At 45.2% G+C, this 17,586-nt stretch overlaps 1 protein-coding gene across 4 annotated transcripts in view; it reads left to right on the plus strand.

Moving 5' to 3' along the window:
• The window catches only part of LOC115480836 (apoptosis-inducing factor 3-like), a 123,873-nt gene that overhangs the window by 30,952 nt on the left and 75,335 nt on the right, over window positions 1-17,586 (plus strand). For 3 of the 4 annotated variants that reach the window (XM_030219767.1, XM_030219769.1, XM_030219768.1), the window contains exon 2: window positions 12,530-12,768. The exons of the other annotated variant lie outside the window; for it this stretch is intronic. In XM_030219767.1, the coding sequence (XP_030075627.1) occupies window positions 12,738-12,768 (31 nt within the window). In that variant the 5' untranslated portion in view covers window positions 12,530-12,737. The remainder of the gene's footprint in view (window positions 1-12,529; window positions 12,769-17,586) is intronic. 4 annotated transcript variants of the gene reach the window in all.

The following is a 17,586-nucleotide window of genomic DNA, read 5'->3' on the forward strand; positions in this document are numbered from 1 at the left end:
ACTCCTACCCTAACTGAGATAACATTTAATCTCTCTGTCCTCATGTGCAACTTTCTTTAAATCAATCCCCTTATTTCTTACTCCTGTTTCTCTATCTTATATGTCTGTATGTTCCATCTTTACTTAAACCCTATGCTGTCTATTAAAATGTTTCATTATGCAGTGTTGACATTGTGATGTAGTATACTATGCTGTACTTTGTATTGTTGTTTGAATATTTTTGCTGCTGTAAATGTTTATTGCTTATGTATGACTTATTCTTACTGTACACCACCTTGAATGAATTCTTTCAAAAAGGCGGTAAATAAATCCTAATAAATAAATACAGTTCTTTTCATTTCTGCTTCGGTACTTTCCCCTAGAATTAAACTACATTATCCTGCCCTTTCAAGTCAGACTCAAATCCCTGGACTTCAAAGGACGCGATAACGTGGTTTAATTCTAGGGAAAAGCAGTGATCAGAAACTCAAGCTGGCCATCATATTTGAGGCTAAAACGTCTCTCTTTAAACTGCTGCAGGTGCTCATGGCTTTTCTCTTTCCCTGGATTACTGTTTAGCAACAGGTGTTAGGTACATGGAAGTTGGAACCGTGCTTCTCAACTGATATCTTGTGCCATGGGGAAGGCCTCCGTGTACTGTGTCGTTAAGCATAGGAGCCAACTCAATGAATTTTCTCAATATTGGGGGTGCTGAAGCACCCACAGAGTTGGCTGCTATGCGGATAAGTAAAAAGCGGCTGGAAAGCACAGGCTGGATTTGATGAACCAGGGAGCTTCCACCCTCTTTCCAAAGTTTGGCATTGCTGGAATCTTACTTAGATTGTGTTCCTTTGGCAAAATCTGTCGACATCATTTTCAGGAACAGATTGTTCAGGTTACAAAGAACCTTTTTATGCAATACAAACTAATGGAAAGACTGTTAGCGAATGATAGGACACCCATTGTATCCGTCTCCGGATTTACAATGGACAGGTGCTGGCACATAAATTCCTCTTGGGTGGTTATATTTTACTTTCTGACAGGCAGATTCATAAGGAAATAAGTGAGTTGCAAATGTTCCGATAAAAAGCCCAATGACTCAGAAAACCTTACAACTGCCGACCTTCTCTCTTATACCTAAGGACATAGAAACGGAGGAAACAGAGGTCAAAAAGAAGGGTTTTGGCCCAACCAGTCTGCCATTATTTGCTTCCCCCTTGCCTGCCACTGAGCTCCCATGGAGGGGGATAATCGAACGGGGATGACCATCTCTAAGGGCGCCCATCTCTAAGGACGGCGTCGTGAAGGGGCTGGACAACCTGTATTATCGAAACAAGATGAGTGTCCATTTTTTCGTTTCAATAATATGGTCGGGGACGCCCAAATCTCAACATTTAGGTCAATCCAAATGTTGAGATGGTCGACCTTAGAGATGGGCAGCCTTGGTTTTCGACGATAATGGAAACCGAGGACACCCATCTCATTTATCAACTCCAAAAAGCTCCTTCATCCCACATCTGTGCTTCTCTATTTACTTGCATTAAAGCATAGTTGCCAATATCTTTGACCTTAAAATAAATGTACGCCCTCTAGTCCAGCAATTTTACATCATCTACAGACAGGGAAAACTCTTCCTTCTAACCGTACACCAATATCATATAAACTTGTTGAAGACTAGACCCAGGACCGATCCCTGTGACCCTCCCCCGGTGACTTTCCTTGGGCTGCATTGGTCTCATTGACTCTCACTCAGTTCTTTCTCAGCCACCTTTTCACCCAGTTCATAATTAATTTTGACTGTTTAACTTGCTCACCAACTCTTTCGTGGAAGCTTGTCAAAAGCTTTACTGATATCAAGATGAGCCTCTCAAATCCACTACTCTGGTCACTTCAGCAAAGCTGCCAGGCAGAAGTAATTTAGACAGTGTATTACCCCCTCTCCCCTTTCCTGTCCTTCCAGACAAACCTGGTTTAGACCAGTGACGACAGAGATGAAAGAGGACCAACAAGGACAGATATCAGCCCTGGGAACCCTTTGCCTTAAACTAGCTGCTTTGAATTATGGCTGAAAATCTGTTCTGATTTTTGTCCTCTTATCCCTGCTGTCTCTGCCTTTTTCTCTTTTCCTCATAAGGCAAAGTCTCCGAATGAGTTAGTTCTGCGCAGGAATGAACCTCCCTCCTAAGCCAGGGCATGTGGAGTAAGGCTCAGTCTCTCAAACTCATTCTGCCGCGGTACTTGCATCGGGCCAAAAACAGTTTTCCTCTTGAGTTCATCGGGTGTTCCCTGTACAAGCAGATGTGTTTAGAAGTTGCTTTCAAATGGACCTGTGGTAGTGGGAAATATTTCTGTATCTTTCTGCCGCATTATCATATGGGCTCATAAGTTGGAACTTTGTAAGTCTAAGTGCTTTGAAAATACGCCAATTGGTCTCTGACTGCATTTCTTGGTACTGGAGGATCTTCCATGTGATTCACAGAGTAATCGCTTGGTACTGACACCCCTTTCTCTTATACTTTCTCCTCCATTATTTCGCTGGATTCCTTCTCCATATTCATGTTTCTTAGCTTCCGTTCCTTGCTTTGCTTCCCACCCCCCTCCACGTCCCTCACTTATTTCTCCACATCATTCCCTTCCCTCCTTAGCTCTCCTTTTCTGTCCATTTCCCATGTCTTCCCTCCATCAACTTTCCATTTTTTCCATCTGTTTTTTTTTCCTCCTCATCTGCCCCGTTCCTCTTCCCCAGCATCTAACTCTTTTTGTCTCCCCCTGTTCTGTATTTCATGGGATGGGCGCTTCCTCTTTTGCAGTAGTTTTCACAAATTTTTAAGCGAGGAACATGCTGCCCCCAAAGCAGCTGAATGAAAGCTGACAAACATTTTCCTATGCAGCATCTGTCTCTGTCAAACTCTCCCCACCCTGTACTCCCCCCGTATCTCTCACATCCCCTTATCATGTGTTACTGCTCTCGCTCCCCACACTATCCCCTTGATTCTACTTTCTGGTCCCCCCCTCAAAGCACATTTTAAACTGGAACTTTCATACTATAACAGACAGGTGCTCTGGACTCTTGACGTTTCTGAAAACAGAGACCACCACACCAAGAAGGGCAAAATAGGGAAACCCCACTGATAAGCAACTTTTCTTTAAACCAGGCTTCTCCAACCTTTTTCTGTCGGGGGGGGGGGGGGGCAACATTTTATATTATGCCCAGGTCCATTCAGGTTGCTAGTGAGGGTTTCTAATCCCATATTCAGTTACTGGGTTCTTTACAATGGGGTTGAGGAGATGATGATGTAGTCTGGGCTCCAGGGTGATTTTCCTTTACTGGACACCGAGATGTTCTGTTCTGTAGCTGAACTGACCTTTTCTCCTAAGGAAATGATTTGCATTCCAGAGGGAATGGACGGATTAAAGGATTAAAGAAAGCCTGAGGGGTAGATGAAGTTTGAAATTCTAATTTAATATCAAAATACTCAGTAATGCATCTGGAATGCAGAAACCCAGGGGAGCAGTACGTGAGGGAAGTGAGCTGCTGGAAAGAGACCTTTCAATAATCAAATCCAGGGTCCTCAAGGTTGTCAAACAGTGTGACAAGGAGTCGAAAAAGTCAGAAGAATGGGAGGCTGGATTACAGTGCTTCCGAACCCTTTTCCAATATGACCCCATTTTAGCAGGTTAAAATTCCCAAATTGTAACCATATATCATTCAAATAATAAGCGTATGTAGAGGGTTCTGCAATGAGTGGATAGATGAGACCTCTAGTGACTTGACTAAAATACTGGACTTTAACTTGTGCTGTTTCCAGAACAAAGGAAAGACTCTCCTGTCTAGTGACGTAATGGTAGGAGGAAACCCCTTTTGGAAAGAAGCAGTGACTGATATAAAACCCCAACCCTGTTTGAAATCTTTGTCTTTGGCTCCTGCTGAGTAAGGGGAAGAGGTCTTTGACAAGTCCAGCCATTGTACTAGGAGGAGAAAGAAATGGTGAGCAGGGGCGTAGCCAGGCACCCAATTTTGGGTGGGCCTGGGCCCAAGATAGGTGGGCAGAAGAACCTCGCTCCGTCCCACACATGATTTGGTCTCTCCTTCTCTCGCCTGCATGCCATGCTGAGGCATATTTTCATAGCACTAGAAACCTATGGAACTTTGGAAGGCTAAGTGTTTTGAAAATATGCCTCATGGTCTCTCAAACATCTCCCCTCTCCCATATACCTTTTAAATAGCAGATTTTCACCAGCAGCAACTAATACACACTGCTCATGTTGGCCCCACACCCTTCCCTCTGATGCAACTTCCTGTTTCCGCCTAGGCAGAAATACATCAGAGGGAAGGCTGTGGGGCTGGTGCGAGCAGTATGTATGTCACTGCTCACTGCTACTTACAAGGTATGCAGGAGGGACACTTGTTGGGAGTTTTCGGCTGGTGGGGCTTGGGGATCCCTGCCAGCCACATCATAGGTATGCTGCTACTGAGTGGGCCTTAACCCAAAGTGGGTGGGCCTGGGCCCACCCAAGCCCACCCTTGGCTACGCCACTGATTGGTGAGCAGTGGCAGGGCTGCTGAGGCTTCTGCACTTGCCTTAATCTGTAATCTGGAATGGGAAACCAGCCTGTTGCCACTTCCTAAAAGGAAAATAAAGGAGAGAAGCAACAGAAAAACCGAAAATGCTGGTCTTGAGCAGCAGAAGGGGATAAGGAAGACATCCCAGGGATCTACAAGGATAAACATAGATGAACCATCTACTGTAGTCTGTATTGCTCATTTAATCTCAGTTTGACGTGAAATAAATGATGGGTTCATACCAAGATGTAACTTGGGAATCTTTAGTTGAGCTGTTCACTTTCAGCTGATGATAAATACAGGCCTTCAGGCTGGTAGTTAAAAGTTGATGGAAGGAGTTGTAGTTCAACTTCAATCTTTTCTCTGAGAAAGTGGTTTTTCCCGTGTGAACGCTGCTGATGTTCTCATCATGGTTGATGACAAGGGCGGGTTTGGAGGTTATGACACAGCTTCTCAAAATCTGTTATTTTGGTGACACCACACAATTACGCACCATCATCTGGTGCTTCCTGGTCCTTCTTTGTTAAACTGTTTATTATCCTTCTTTGTTAAACTGTACAGCACTGTGTAACCCTAGTAGCGCTCTAGAAATGTTAAGTAGTAGTAGTAGTTGCCCAGAGTCACAAGGAGCTGCAGTGGGAATCAAACCCAGTTCCCCAGAATCAAAGTCCACTGCACTAACCACTAGGCTACTCCTCCACTCATTCCACCAATAAGAGCCAACCTCATCAGTGATGTCACAATGGCTTGATTGCCCGATACAGTTCCCCAGGATCAAAGTCCACTGCACTAACCACTAGGCTACTCCTCCACTCATTCCACCAATAAGAGCCAACCTCATCAGTGATGTCACAATGGCTTGATTGCCCGATACAGTTCCCCAGGATCAAAGTCCTCTGCACTAACCACTAGGCTACTCCTCCACTCATTCCACCAATAAGAGCCAACCTCATCAGTGATGTCACAATGGCTTGATTGCCCGATACAGTTCCCCAGGATCAAAGTCCACTGCACTAACCACTAGGCTACTCCTCCACTCATTCCACCAATAAGAGCCAACCTCATCAGTGATGTCACAATGGCTTGATTGCCCGATACAGTTCCCCAGGATCAAAGTCCTCTGCACTAACCACTAGGCTACTCCTCCACTCATTCCACCAATAAGAGCCAACCTCATCAGTGATGTCACAATGGCTTGATTGCCCAATACAGTTCCCCAGGATCAAAGTCCACTGCACTAACCACTAGGCTACTCCTCCACTCATTCCACCAATAAGAGCCAACCTCATCAGTGATGTCACAATGGCTTGATTGCCCGATACTTGGCTCACTTCTGATATTGTGATGTCATAAGGGAAAGGGAAATGGGACTTGATATACCGCCTTTCTGAGGTTTTTGCAACTACATTCAAAGCGGGTTACATATATTCAGGTACTTATTTTGTACCAGGGGCAATGGAGGGTTAAGTGACTTGTCCAGAGTCACAAGGAGCTGCAGTGGGAATTGAACCCAGTTCCCCAGGATCAAAGTCCACTGCACTAACCACTAGGCCACTCCTCCACTCATTCCACCAATAAGAGCCAACCTCATCAGTGATGGAGTGGCCTAGTGGTTATGGTAGTGGACTTTGGTCCTGGGGAACTGAGGAACTGAGTTCGATTCCTGGCACAGGCAGCTCCTTGTGACTCTGGGCAAGTCACTTAACCCTCCATTGCCCCATGTAAGCCGCATTGAGCCTGCCATGAGTGGGAAAGTGCGGGGTACAAATGTAATTAAATAAAATAAAAAAATGTCACAATGGCTTGATTGCCCGATACTTGGCTCACTTCTGATATTGTGATGTCATAAGGGAAAGGGAACTGGGACTTGATATACCGCCTTTCTGAGGTTTTTGCAACTACATTCAAAGTGGTTTACATATATTCAGGTACTTATTTTGTACCAAGGGCAATGGAGGGTTAAGTGACTTGCCCAGAGTCACAAGGAGCTGCAGCGGGAATCAAACTCAGTTCCCCAGGATCAAAATCCGCTGCACTAACCACTAGGCTACTCCTCCACTAGCAACATTCCATGTAGAAGCCTGCCCTTGCAGATCAGCAATGCGGCCGCGCAGGCTTCTGTTTCTGTGAGTGGTGGCAGCAGGGTCATATGGAAACCCCAGGAGTGGCGGCAGCAGGCAGCTGTTTCAAAAGTTATGCACAGACACACAGGCAGTGGCAGCAGTGGAGGGGTTGGTAAGAAACAGTGCTTAGGAGATGACAGCAGGGGCTGGGGAGTTCAAGACAGGCATCAAAGCAGAGCAGCCCTTTCTGTGCTCTTCACTCTGCTAACACGTGGCCGTATGAACTTCCTGGTTTGCTGCTGTGCTTTGTGGCTGCAGTGCTGGCTTCTGTCCCTTGTAATGCTGCAGGCAGTGTGACCCAAAATGAGGATTTTGTGAGTGTTTCGCTGGTAGGAAAGAGGAGGGTCAATCTTTTGTAGAAATCATTGTTAAGCGTTCTTCTGTGCTTCTGGGTTCAGCTCTGGAGATATGGTCTCAGGAAGACTATAGACTATGGGGGGAGGGGAGGGGGCAGAATTTGGATCATAAGTGGAGAGAGGGGAGATGGGGGATGTGACAGAGACAATCAAATAGCTAAAGGGGACAATTCTGTAACTGGACGCCAGAAAGGTGCAGATTTAGCGCTAATTCTATAATGGTTTAAGGGCGCCTAAGCTGTTCTAGAAATGCTGGAAGAAAGCCACATGGGTTTGGCCAGTTACGACTGGTGGCTGGAGAAAGGTACTTCACCTAAGCGTGCCATGTAATATGCAGAACTGGTAGCACTGTGTACGTTGCATGCGTTGCCCACGAATGTTCCAGAATAATGCCTAGCACTAATTATTGGTGCCTCTGATGCATTAGCTGCCGTTTTTCTATAACATTCGTGCATACTCGATGTCTTAACATCAGATGCCAAGTTCTAGAATATGGGGAGAAGTGTCTTCAACGTACAGGACACAAAGCTTGTTTTGCTGAAATGCAAAATCTCGCTTAAGCTGTCGTGATATGAGGCTGGAGAGGGCAGAAGTCTTCACGGAAACGATGGCGGATGCGTGGAACAGCCTCCCAGTACAGAGAGCGGAAGTAAAATGGTTTAGGAGAGGGTGGACGCTAGAGAATAAGCTGGAGCTCCAGTACTGGACCCAGTGAGGAAGGAAGGACAGGATTTATCTGCCTCTTATAACAGAAAAGACTTTACTTGCAGTTAGGAGTGTCCCAACTACGGATGGTGCTTTCTAATCTTGATTTGCCAGTAGAACATGTTTATGAGGGTAACGAGGTCCCCAGGCTAGTTTCATTCTCTTCCACTGCTCAGGAGGAGCACAACACATGGCAGAGCGTCCAACTAACTCCATGTCATGACGGATACTTCCGAGATTATTATTTCCTTTCAATGGTCTTTGTAAGTTTATTATTATTAATTTCTTTATTGATTTTCATTTAATACAAAGATACAATCTTTGAATAGATACTGTAAGTTTGCTCCACCTGCTCTCGTCTGGTACAGCTCCAAAAACCAAAAAAAAAAAAAAAAGAAAAAAAAAGAAAACCCCAACCTCAGGGGCCGGTCACTTTAACAAAAAAACAATCCACAGGACAGCCTTTTACTGCATAGGGGGTTAATCCCTCCGCCTTTCAGCCTTTATTTCCTCTTACGGCATACCACCTTCCCCCTCTTTTCAAGCCAGTCAGTTACACAGTCCAGGCTTCAGCAGCCACTTCCCCTCTCCCTCTTTGCAAGCCAATCAGTTACACAGTCCAGGCTTCAGCAGCTACTTCCCCTCTCCCTCTTTGCAAGCCGATCAGTACACAGTCCAGGCTTCAGCAGCTACTTCCCCTCTCCCTCTTTTCTCCTGGAGCATTGCCAAAAAAAACACAGCAACCAACTTCTTGCCTTTTTAAGCTTCCCAAAGGTAAGTAGCTCTGGGATCACGCCAAACAAAAAAAGTCCGAGGTTCGGAACAACAAAAAAAAAACAATGAGAGTCCTGGCCAGCTCCTGGCTCCCTGGTTAGTTCTCGACCCGTGACGCCCTACGAGTTATAGTAACTCCCCTGGGCTCCTCTTAGTCCCAGTAGTTGGTGCAAAAAAAAACCCCAATATAAATGTCCACAGTGCAATCTTTCCTTCGCTTGAGAAAAATAAGCAACAGTCTTTTCTCTCTTTCTATCTCTCTCGCTCTCTATGAACAATGGCTCTGCGCGGGCTCAAAGCCTAGGGTCCCACCCTCTTGGTCAGTCACACTCTCTCCTGACCTCCTCCCGCTGACCCGGTTTGGCCCCGCGGTTTCTCTGGCCTTCGCTGAGCCAGAGAGGCACAGTCCATCGGCTCTTCCAAGGCGTTCTCAGGTTCAGTCAGCTCCATCGGGCAAGGCTCCTCCCTGTCTCCTCCCTCCTCAGGAGCCCAATCCATATTCTCTGCACCCCGCCCTCTCTCCAGCTGCTGCCCCTTTTCCTCATTAAGATTCTTTGGTGTCTTTTCTTTCTCCAGCCACTTGTTCCACCATCCCCCCCCCCCCCAGGTTGGAGAATTGGCTTTACTCACTCCCCTGCGGCCCTCTTCTGTTGACTCCCCGGAATGTACGTACTCTCTCCTATCCCCGTGTTCCCTTGGGGCCTGCTGGGAGTCGTAGTTTCTCATGTCGAGGGCTTTCTTGGGAAAAGCCTGCCGGTAACGGGGGTACTCTTGCCTATCCCCGGGTTCCTTTGGGGCATGTTGGGAGTTGTAGTTCCTTCCTCTCCTTTTCCCTTTTAGTTCCCTAGCCCTTTCTACATACTCTTTACAATACGCCAATACTTAAATAGTATTCTTCAACGACAAAAATTATATTAGTATAATAAAATAAAGTATTGGTTTTAAAGTCCACAAATAAGGTAGAAAATCTAGAATTATACCAAAGGAAGTTGGTCTAATTAGTTCTACCAAAGAAAATTAAGCAGGAGGTTACCCCTGTCAATTAACCCGCTTATATCTGGTGCTCCTCCTTATTACTTTGCATATTAAGAAAATTTCACAACTGTTCTGGTTCAAAGAAAACATATCTCATGTCTTTAAAGAATAATAAGTATTTGCAAGGAAATCTCAATTGGAAACAAGCTTTTATCCCAATAGATTCTTGTTTCATGTCCAGAAACTTCTTCCCCCTCTGTTGCGTCCATCTAGAAATGTCTGGGAAAATTGAAACTTTACTTCCTTTGAATTCAGGATGAATATTCTTAAAATAAAGCCATAATAAGGCCTCTTTGTCTTGAAGGAATACAAATGAAACAATTAAGGTTGGTCTAGTTTCAATTTCCTCTTTGGATTGTTCCAAAAGATCTGTTGTGTCCAATGTTTCTATTATATTATGGTCTTTGTAATTTTATGGGTTGTCAATATAGGGGTCGATTTTCAGTGGCAGGTTAACTACTGCTGACTGGGTCCCCACAGGGATACTGCTGATTACGCTGACGTCACAGCACTGTCCACTAAAGGACTGGATTCAGTCAGTGGCAGCCAAAGTTAGGCGGCAAAAAGATCTACGCTAACCTCTGGATTCTATGTAGCACACCTAGCGTTCCGTGCTGAAATCCAGGCGTATTCTATAACAAGCAAAAATGATCAGTAATTGGCAATAATTAGAATTTACACGCACAACTCTCTAAATTTTAATGCACCCAGGCAAAAAGGGGCGTGGATATGGGCGGGCATTCCAAATGATATAGATTAAGGCCCTAAATCAATGCGCCGGGATTTAATGCCGCATTTTCATTGGTGTAAATGGAGTCGCGTAGTTTTAGGCACTAGGATACCAACTAAGCCTATCCTATATACTGCACCTAAATCTAGGCACAGCTTATAGAATACGTTTAGGCACCCTATATAGAATCCAGCCCTAAAGGAGTTTTCTGCAAAGGGGGCTTGGATTTACACCTGCTGAAACCCGGTGTAATGCCGGCACCCAACTTAGGTGCACAAATGACATTATTCTATAACATCTCACCCGTCCACCTATTCTCCTGCCTTATGTACGACCCTTTTGAGCTGGACGCTATGAAATGTAGGTGGGGATTTTAAGTGCAGGTGCGCACACAAATTCAAATTGTTGTATATTAACTCCCTTATTGATTGTTAATGCCTGGTTAATTAATTTGCGTCTGCAGGTGACTGAATTTGGGTGACATATAGAATCCAGAGGTTAGTCCAAGAGCAGAGTCAGGGGTGGAACCCAGATACCTACCTGGACGAAAGGGTGGCCTAAGTTAACCAGACTAAGTACCCGGGTGCCGCCACTGAATGTTGTACAAAAAGCAATCAGGATATACAGATAAGAATTTAATCACATTGATCATTACATCATAAAATATGGTGGGTTGCCAAAGAATGTAACGATGCTGAAAAGATGCTACCACTGTCCATCCATCGTGAATAAACTTATCCAGCACTAAATGCCTGACGTGTTTTGGCGTGACGCTGTTTCAGTCTGTTGCTGACAGTCTGAATTTGTTTGAAATGCTCCCGGACTTCTGATCAGAGGCTGTCTACAATTTTGAAACCTGCTGTCACTGAGACTGCTTCTTGTGGGTTATTTCTATTTCTTGCTGCTAATCGATACACTGCCCTGATATTGTCATCACACCTAATTCGTAGGCAGCCCCTGAAACAGTGTCATGCCAAAACTTGTCAGGCATTTAGTGTTGGGTGACTTAGAGGGGCATAATCGAACGGGGGTGCCCATCTCTAAGGGCGGCCATCTCCGGGGACGGCCCTGGGAAGGGGTGGAGCCAACCGTATTATCGAACAAGATGGGTGGCCATCTTTCGTTTTGATAATACGGTCGGGGCCAGCCAAATCCCAACATTTAGGTCAACCTTAGAGATGGTCGACCTAAATGTTGAGATCGCTGGATTTAGAGATGGCAGGCCTCAGTTTTCGCTGATAATGGAAACTAAAGCTGGCCATCTCAAATCTGGCCAAATCCAAGCCATTTGGTTGTGGGAGGAGCCAGCATTTGTAGTGCACTGGTCCCCCTGACATGTTATGGAGCTGGGTATGACATTTCAGGCTGGCATAGAGGCTGGCAAAAAATGTTTTTAAATTTTTTTTTTTTGGGTGGTAGGGGGTTGGTGACCACTGGGGGAGTATGGGGAGATTATCCCTGATTCTGTCCGGTGGTCATCTGGTCAGTTTGGGCATCTTTCTGAGGCTTGGTCCGGAAAATAAATGGACCAAGTAAAGTCGGCCAAATGCTTGTCAGGGCCGGCCTTCTTTTTTCCATTATCGGCCGAGGGCGCCCATGTGTTAACCACACCCCCGTGCCGCCTTCGCTACGCCTCCGACACACTCCCTTAAACTTTGGCTGCTCCTGCGACGGACTGCAGCTGAGGGCAGCCAAAATCGACTTTCGATTATGCCGATTTGGCCGCACCTGCGAGAAGGGCGCCCATCTCCCGATATGTGTTGGAAGATGGGCGCCCTTCTCTTTCGAAAATAAGCTGGTTAATCATGACGGATGAACAGTAGACAGTAATAGCCTCATTTTCAGCATCATTATGTTCTTTGCAACCCACCATATGTGATTTTTCTGTTTTATGCAATACAACGATTGATGTGATTAAATACTTATCTTTGTATATCCTGATTGGATTTTGTGCTGCATATCCATTTTTGCAATTAGTTTCAAGTTTATTAAAGTCTCAGGGGTCAGCACTGTATCCGGATCTAATTGAGCCGGCAGTGGTCAGAGTTTACAGAAATTGTGGCTGCTGCCGGCTGAGAATTATTTTTAAAACCTGGACTGGCTCACAGTGTTCCTCATGACCTAGAGTTATTTAGCAGCTTAGGAGGACTCAGGATGTTCAGCCAAACCCATGACCCGATCGAGCACGCTTCTCTGGCACTGTGTAATACATTTTTTCCAGACCTTTGAATATATTCTTACTGGAACTTTTCGTTTAATGTAGGTGCTGAAGATCAAAGTCGCCCATGATGGCGGCAGAGAACTATTGGCCATTAAAGGACATCCCAGGTTTCCAACCTACCATGTGACTCTGTGGCACCCTGCCTGTTCACACTGTGGCTTAGTGACGCCCCCTCTGGAGACTTTGTGAAAGTCCTGCATTCCGGCTTCGTCTTCTGCAGCTTCACCTCTCTCCCTGCACTTAGCTCACCATGGGTGGATGCTTCTCCAAACCCAAACCAGGTGATTTGCCCTAAATCCGGTACTGTCTGTCACTTGACAGGAGCCTGCAGGCCCCCAGAGGGAGTCAGATACAATGGATCTCATGGGGAGACCTCGCTCAGGAATGTTAAATTGGGTTCCTGAAAAGTGGATTATAGTTAATCTGCAGAAAACTACATTGTGCGTTCGCTCACATAAAACTCATTGCATTACGGAAAAAATTCCTAAAATGTGCCAAACAAATGTGAAATTTCTTCATGTATTAGGTGGATAGTGGCCAGTTTTAACCTGTAAAGAGCATTAAAAACTCATTTCTCTTCTGGACTGAAAGACTCAGTGGGTGATGCGCTGGCCTGAAACTGCTGTGTTAATATTTCATGCTTCAATTCATCTCTGATCAGAAAAGGACACCTAGAGGAAGGTGACTGCAAGACTCAGGAGCTGACACCCAGGACCGATCAGCAATGAGAGACAGAGTTTTGCATCTCCGCAGGGCTGGATTTAAATTGCAGCCAGCCATAGACGGTGCTGGGATTGGTTTTCTCCTCCTGATCGTGATAACACAGTAAATGAAAGCAGATAAAGTCCTGCACAGTCCATCCAATGTGCCCCCCAGGGTGCCCCTCTGTGCAGGTTACACTCTGACATCACATCCAGGGCATTTGGCAGATTTGCCCCAATGCCAGTCATGTGTTAGCAGGTCATATTCATCGACAAAGTACAGCTCATCCCATCCCCCGCTGAGATCCCACTCGCAGTCCTTGCATATGATATGAATATGGTTTACTGTAAAATCAGCGCAGAATCCTCCTTTCTGTTTGCCATTTTCAGAACACAGACCGACACCGGCTCACTTCAGCCCATCCACATCTGTCTTGCCATATTTGGGACACAGACCCCCTCTGTGTATATGCACAAATGGATGTGCGTGGTGCATGATTTGTGCCTGTAGAGTAGAGAAATACTAGCAGTTAGCTTGTAAGTGACACCATTAATTGGCGTTCATTGAAGTTGATTGGCAGTAATTTTCTCTCTTGCACATAACTTCAATTAGTTGCTATTTATAACGTTAACGTACAATTTCTATTGCATACAATTGTGAGGGAGTGTGCACACGTGTGGCAGGGGCCATGTCTAGCACTTGTCATTTATGCGTGTAACTGCCGCATTCAAGCGTGAACGTTTATAGCTGTTGTTGAAACCTCAATCCATGTCCTCTGCTTCTATAGCTTCTCTGTCTCTGGAAAAGATTTGTTTGGATACAAATACCTTCCATATATTTAAATGTCTGTATCGTACCGCCCCTAGCCCTCCTTTCCTCTAGGGTATATGTATTCATGCCTTTTGTCACATATCTTTTGGCGCAAACCACACTCCATTTTTGTCGCCTTTCTCTGAATCATTACAAGTCTTTTTATGTCCTTAGTGAGATACAACCTCTACAACTGAACACAATACAGCACTCCAAGTGGGGTCTCACAAACCACTTGTATAAGGGAATTACAAGTCCTTTCTTTTGCAAGTGCTTTTTTCTGGATTTGGTTACCACCTTGTCGCATTGTTTTTGCCATCTTGACATTCTCAGAACCCCATGGTCTGTCTCCTCATAGTAACATACATAGTAGATGACGGCAGAAAAAGAACTGCACAGTCCATCCAGTCTGTCCAACAAGACAAACTCATATGTGCTACTTTTTGTGTATACCCTACTTTGATTTGTACCTGTCCTCTTCAGGGCACAGACTGTATAAGTCTGCCCAGCACTATCCCCACCTCCCAACCACCAGCCCCACCTCCCACCACCGGCTCTGGCACAGACCGTATAAGTCTGCCCAGCACTATCCCTGCCTCCCACCACCAGCTCTCTGTTTTCTATCTTTTCACCAGTTTTGGGAAGGACTGAACATGAGGTGGCTTGGGAGGGTTCACAACATCATAATGACGGTACTACTTTTTGGAACTGCCCATCAGAAAATTTTTTGCATAGATCTGGAAAAAGAAGCCTGTACAGAGGATGGTGCTTTTTGACTTGAATCCCAAGGTGGATTTGGAGTCCCAAATTTGACCCCTTATTACAGGACTGCACAATTGAGGACACTGACAGAATGGTTAGGTTATGCTCATAATCACTGAATAATGCTGGAGAAGGTACTTGATGGGAGACATAACTGTGTTTATCAGTCTCTCACCCCCTGCCTCATACATCTTTGGATTTCTACTCCCCAAATGCATTACTCTGAATTTCTTTGTATTCAGTTTTAACTGCCAGATCTTATAATATTCTTCTAATTTTTGTAGATCATTTCTTCTGTTGTCTGCTCACTGGGGTGTGTCCACTTTGTTGCGAATCGTTGTGTCATCCTCAAAGAGGCAAACTTTTCCTTCTAATCCTTTGGCAAGATCAGTCAGAAATATATTAAATAGAAGTGGCCCCTGAGACACCCAACTACTCACCTTCCTTTCCTCCATTTACCACCCCCCTCTGTGTATCTGGATTTTCAAAGGTATTTGACAAAGGACCTAATTAAAACTCCAGAGGAAATTGGAGAGTCGGGATGGGAGGCAGTGTTCTATTAATACCTAACATTCTATTTGCTTTCTTAGCTCCCACCGCACACTGAGCAGAGGGTTTCAATTTATCATCAATGATGACACCTAGATCCCTTTCCTGGTCCGTGACTCCTAACGTGGAACCTTGCATGACGTATCTATAATTTGGGTTCCTCTTTCCCACATGCATCACTTTGCAATGGCTCACATTAAATGTCGTCTGCCATAATCGATATACTCATATCACCCCTCTCCTCAAGTCACTTCACTGGCTTCCGATCAGATACCACATACAGTTCAAGCTTCTCCTACTCACCTACAAATGCACTCGATCTGCAGCCCCTCCTTACCTCTCTACCCTCATCTCCCCTTACGTCCCTACCCGTAACCTCCGCTCTCAAGACAAATCCCTCCTTTCAGTACCCTTCTTCACCACCGCCAACTCCAGGCTCCGCCCCTTCTGCCTTGCCTCACCCCATGCTTGGAACAAACTCCATGAGCCCATACGCCGGGCCCCCTCCCTACCCATCTTCAAATCATTGCTCAAAGCCCACCTCTTCAATGTCGCCTTCGGCACCTAATCACTACATCTCTTCTCAGGAAATCTCATCTACCCCAACTTGACATTTCGTTCTTTAGATTGTAAGCTCTTCTGAGCAGGGACCGTCCTTATTCGTTAATTTGTATAGTGCTGCGTAACCCTAGTAGCGCTCTAGAAATGTTAAGTAGTAGTAGTAGTAAGTAGTATTTAGACGCCCAGTCTCCCAGTCTCATAAGATCCTCTTGTAATTTTTCACAATCCTTTCACAATTTAACAACTTTGAATAACTTTGTGTTGTCAGCAAATTTTATTACCTCACTAGTTACTCCCATCGCTAAGTCATTTATAAACATGTTAAAAAGCAGCGGCCCCAGCACAGAGCCCTGGGAACCCCACTAACTACCCTTCTCCATTGAGAATACTGACCATTTAACCCTACACTTTGTTTTCTATCTTTTAACCAGTTTTTAATCCTTTACCCTTTCCTCATAGTGAACTCGTCCTATCCCCTTTATCATGTTCGTTGCCCTTCTCTTTACCTTTTCTAATTCCATTATATCTTTTTTGAGATGCGGTGACCAGAACTGAACACAATATTCAAGGTGCGGTCGCACCAAGGAGGATACAAAGGTATTACAACGCCCTCATTTCTGTTTTCCATTTCTTTCCTAATAATACCTAACATTCTATTTGCTTTCTTAGCGGCCGCTGCACACTGAGCAGAAGGTTTCAATGTATCATCAACGACGACACCTAGATCCCTTTCTTGGTTGGTGACTCCTAACATGGAACCTTGCATTACGTAGCTATAATTCGGGTTCCTCTTTCCCACATGCATCACTTTGCACTTGCTCACATGAAATGTCATCTGCCATTTAGACTCCCAGTCTTCCCAGTCTCGTAAGGTCCTCTTGTAATTTTTCACAATCCTCCCGCGATTTACGACTTTGAATAACTTTGTGCTGTCAGCAATTTAATTACTTCATTAGTTATTCCCCTTCTTCATCGTTTCAGTCACACTGGTGGAGTTGCCGTCAAAGCATGTTCATTAGAAATTTAGCAAGAACACAGTCGCCTCAACTGTAAACATACATGACCCGTCCTGTTGAAGTTTGAGTCTTACACTGTTCTTCTGGTGACAACAATATTATACCATCCTACTTTTAATTCGGCATTGGCAACATGAAGAATGAAACCGTGCTTTGGAGCCAAAACTCATCTCTTTTACCTCCTTCAACATGTGCTGTGCAGTTGGGCCCAGGTCAAAACCTGACAGGTCTATTCTGCGACATGGGAGGCCCCACTGACTGTGCTGGCAAGGAAAAGATAATAGATCAGAGGGAAGGGAGCGATAGCAGCTGAGGGCAGAGTGAGAACTGGTGCTGGTAAGTCTTCCCTCGTATGGCGTTCCTTTTTCACCACCCCTTCCACACCATCCCTCCTAACATTGGATGATCTGTTTCAGTGGCAGCGACATTCCTGTGTAATGAAGAACCTGCCCAGCAACAAGGGACTCCGCTTGTGTGTCGTTTGCGCAGTTGCTACCTCTTCCCCTTTCTTGCCCTCCCCCAGAACCCTCCTAATTGCTTCAAGAATGGCCAGCCTGTGCCCGGTTTGTGGGTGGAGTCCCACATAAGGGGCAGACATATCTTTTTTTTTAGCCTTTTTTTGTTACATTTGTACCCCGCGCTTTCCCACTCATGGCAGGCTCAATGCGGCTTACATATTATATACAGGTACTTATTTGT

The sequence above is a fragment of the Microcaecilia unicolor genome, chromosome 11, assembly GCF_901765095.1.
Source record: "Microcaecilia unicolor chromosome 11, aMicUni1.1, whole genome shotgun sequence".
NCBI classification, from domain to species: Eukaryota; Metazoa; Chordata; class Amphibia; order Gymnophiona; family Siphonopidae; genus Microcaecilia; species Microcaecilia unicolor.